The sequence below is a fragment of the Engraulis encrasicolus genome, unplaced genomic scaffold (genome assembly GCF_034702125.1).
Source record: "Engraulis encrasicolus isolate BLACKSEA-1 unplaced genomic scaffold, IST_EnEncr_1.0 scaffold_30_np1212, whole genome shotgun sequence".
In the NCBI taxonomy this organism is placed as follows: Eukaryota; Metazoa; Chordata; class Actinopteri; order Clupeiformes; family Engraulidae; genus Engraulis; species Engraulis encrasicolus.
Genome location: NW_026945599.1, coordinates 1,140,739 through 1,143,238, shown reverse-complemented (window position 1 = coordinate 1,143,238; position 2,500 = coordinate 1,140,739). Strand labels below are relative to the sequence as shown.

Sequence of the window (2,500 nt, the reverse complement as noted above, 5' to 3'; positions counted from 1 at the left end):
ATCATCTCTGTCTACTAATTTACTTTTATCCTGAACATTTAAATGTTTAAGACAGATGCACAAAAGGCTATATGTAATTTATAGATAATTTAATCGGATTACAGTAATATTACTGACTGAGTTATGCTGATATTTACAGTCCCTTTAACCTGAAGTTAACAAGAATAAAATTATTAAACAGTTCAATACATTATTATGCAAAATGTCAAGCTACTACAAGCTTCTTTATTTTCATTTTATATCGATTTATTTTAATGGGGTTTACTGAACATTTATTTCGACTTAATCGTTTAATAGTGTTACAAAAAGTATTACTTTGTTGTGTTCAAATTATTTAATTTATTTAAAGTTTTAATCAATGTTTTACCTTTGTCGAGTAGCCAATCGTCAACTACTCGACCAAGTCGATATGGGATTCGCTGTCTAGCGATCGCCAGGCGTTCGTTATCAATGTTGCCTTTAAAGTTTAAAGAGACATTTCATTGGTTAAAATCTGGAAGGTCAAAGGTTAAACGTTAATACTTAAAGCTTGAGCTGTAACAACTGATTACACAATTGATCGTTTGGGAAACTTTTATAGATATTTATAAACAACGCTACCTGCAACATCTGCAACTGACCAAAACTCAATACATTTTATTTTATTTTATCAAACAAATTATTGCTACGTTAATTATAAATTATTAGGCAGGGTTTACATCTAGATTAATATTAAGTTAAAAGAGCAATCCAAACCACAGATTTAAAAGCATACCCATGACATGAAGCTTTACCAAAACATGTTCCAATTAAAAATAATTGTCTCATCTGTTTTCCCATTTTCTTTTTTTTTTACTTTCTGGAAATTTTAATCTAGTTATACAAACTGTATCTCAGCTGGAACACTCTGTTATTTATTATTAGTCAAATACATTCAACCTTTTTGCTCCCAATTATGAATTTAGAGCCAAAACAAAAGACCTTCTGAGCCACACATGACTCTCATTTCAATTTAAAAACACACTAATTAACAAGTCAAGGTAAAAACAGCAAGTACACAGATGAGGACACTTGAAGAAACGCAGGTTCATTCAGGACATAAGAAATGGAAGAAGGTTAGGCAGCTGCAACAGGAACAGGTATAAGACATACAACATTACAAAACAGAAAAATAAAAAACCCTTTCGAGAGACACACAACTGTGGAAGGCTTTGGCAAACGCATGTGTTTAAAAGAGCACGGTTAGCTAACACACAGACACGGTCACCTCCCTAACTAAGCAGCCCCACTCCTTCTCACACTAACACACACACACACACACTAAGCAGCCCTTCTCATCTGGGGTGGATAACAGAGGAAGCTTTAATCCTATCAGACAAATTTAGAGAGTCCTGTCTACACCCCTCCAGTAACATGAAAGAGCCTTTCAGACGATCTCTCCTTTCATATCCCCACATCTCTTAGCTTTCAGAATCAGCGAGGAGCAGACAAATAATGTTTGTTTCTTGAGGAGCACCTGGGGTGAGTTGAAAGGTAATGGATTTGTACTGGACTGCTGTGGTATTGTCTGCGAATCTGGAGGAGAACCCCACTTTGGGCTTAAAAGACCCCCTGATAATTGGGACGGATTAGTGCACAGGATAGATATGGCTGGAGCCTGCCAGGGGGCCCCCACCTGCCAGGGGGCCCCTGATTTCCCAAAAGTGCAAAAATAGCAGAATTTGCAATCTTGAAAAAATCATCCTTTGTGTTGAGTACAATTGGTAGAAATGTCATCCTGAATTTCTAGCTTATAATTATGACACTGTCTAAGTACCTTTTTTTGCGAAATTTGCCTTCTGGGGGGTCCCGCAGCAACCTGTAGCCTAGTGGCTCCAGGCCATCTTAATCCGGCCCTGGCCATGCACCCTCATGGAAATGCCCGCTATGGAAATGCCCGCTATGGAAAAGCCCGCTATGCCAGATGGCCAGTCCAGTCCTGCTGTCAATAAAGACTGCGGGTTACATGGGGGACAATATGGCGGCTGCCAGTTACATAGAAAACAATATGGCGGCTGCCAGTTACATAGAAAACAATATGGCGGCTGCCAGTTACATAGAAAACAATATGGCGGCTGCCAGTTACATAGAAAACAATATGGCGGCTGCCAGTTACATAGAGAACAATATGGCGGCTGCCAGTTACATAGAAAACAATATGGCGTGTGTCTTCTGCCAGTTACATAGAAAACAATATGGCGTGTGTCTTCTGCCAAAGCTGATTGGCTACCCAGGTCAGGTCTGTCAGCTTAGAGCCAAACAAAAAGAAAAGACAGAAAAGGAAAGAAAATAAAAAGGAAAATGCAGCTACCCAGAGACCAATCTCTACCCGCACACGCACACACACGCACACACACACACACACACACACACACACACAAAAATACAGTCCAATCCGAAAACAAAGAGAAGCCAGTGAACTGGACTCTGAGTGACACTTCACCCGCGCGCACACACACACACACACACACACACACACACA

General features: G+C 39.5%; 1 protein-coding gene across 1 annotated transcript in view; it reads right to left on the bottom strand.

Annotated features, from left to right (window-relative positions):
* Positions 1-2,500, bottom strand: part of LOC134443321 (neurexin-1a-like) — a 438,835-nt gene that overhangs the window by 4,044 nt on the left and 432,291 nt on the right. The window contains exon 15 of the mRNA XM_063193171.1: positions 368-457. Coding sequence (XP_063049241.1) covers positions 368-457 — 90 coding nt within the window. The remainder of the gene's footprint in view (positions 1-367; positions 458-2,500) is intronic.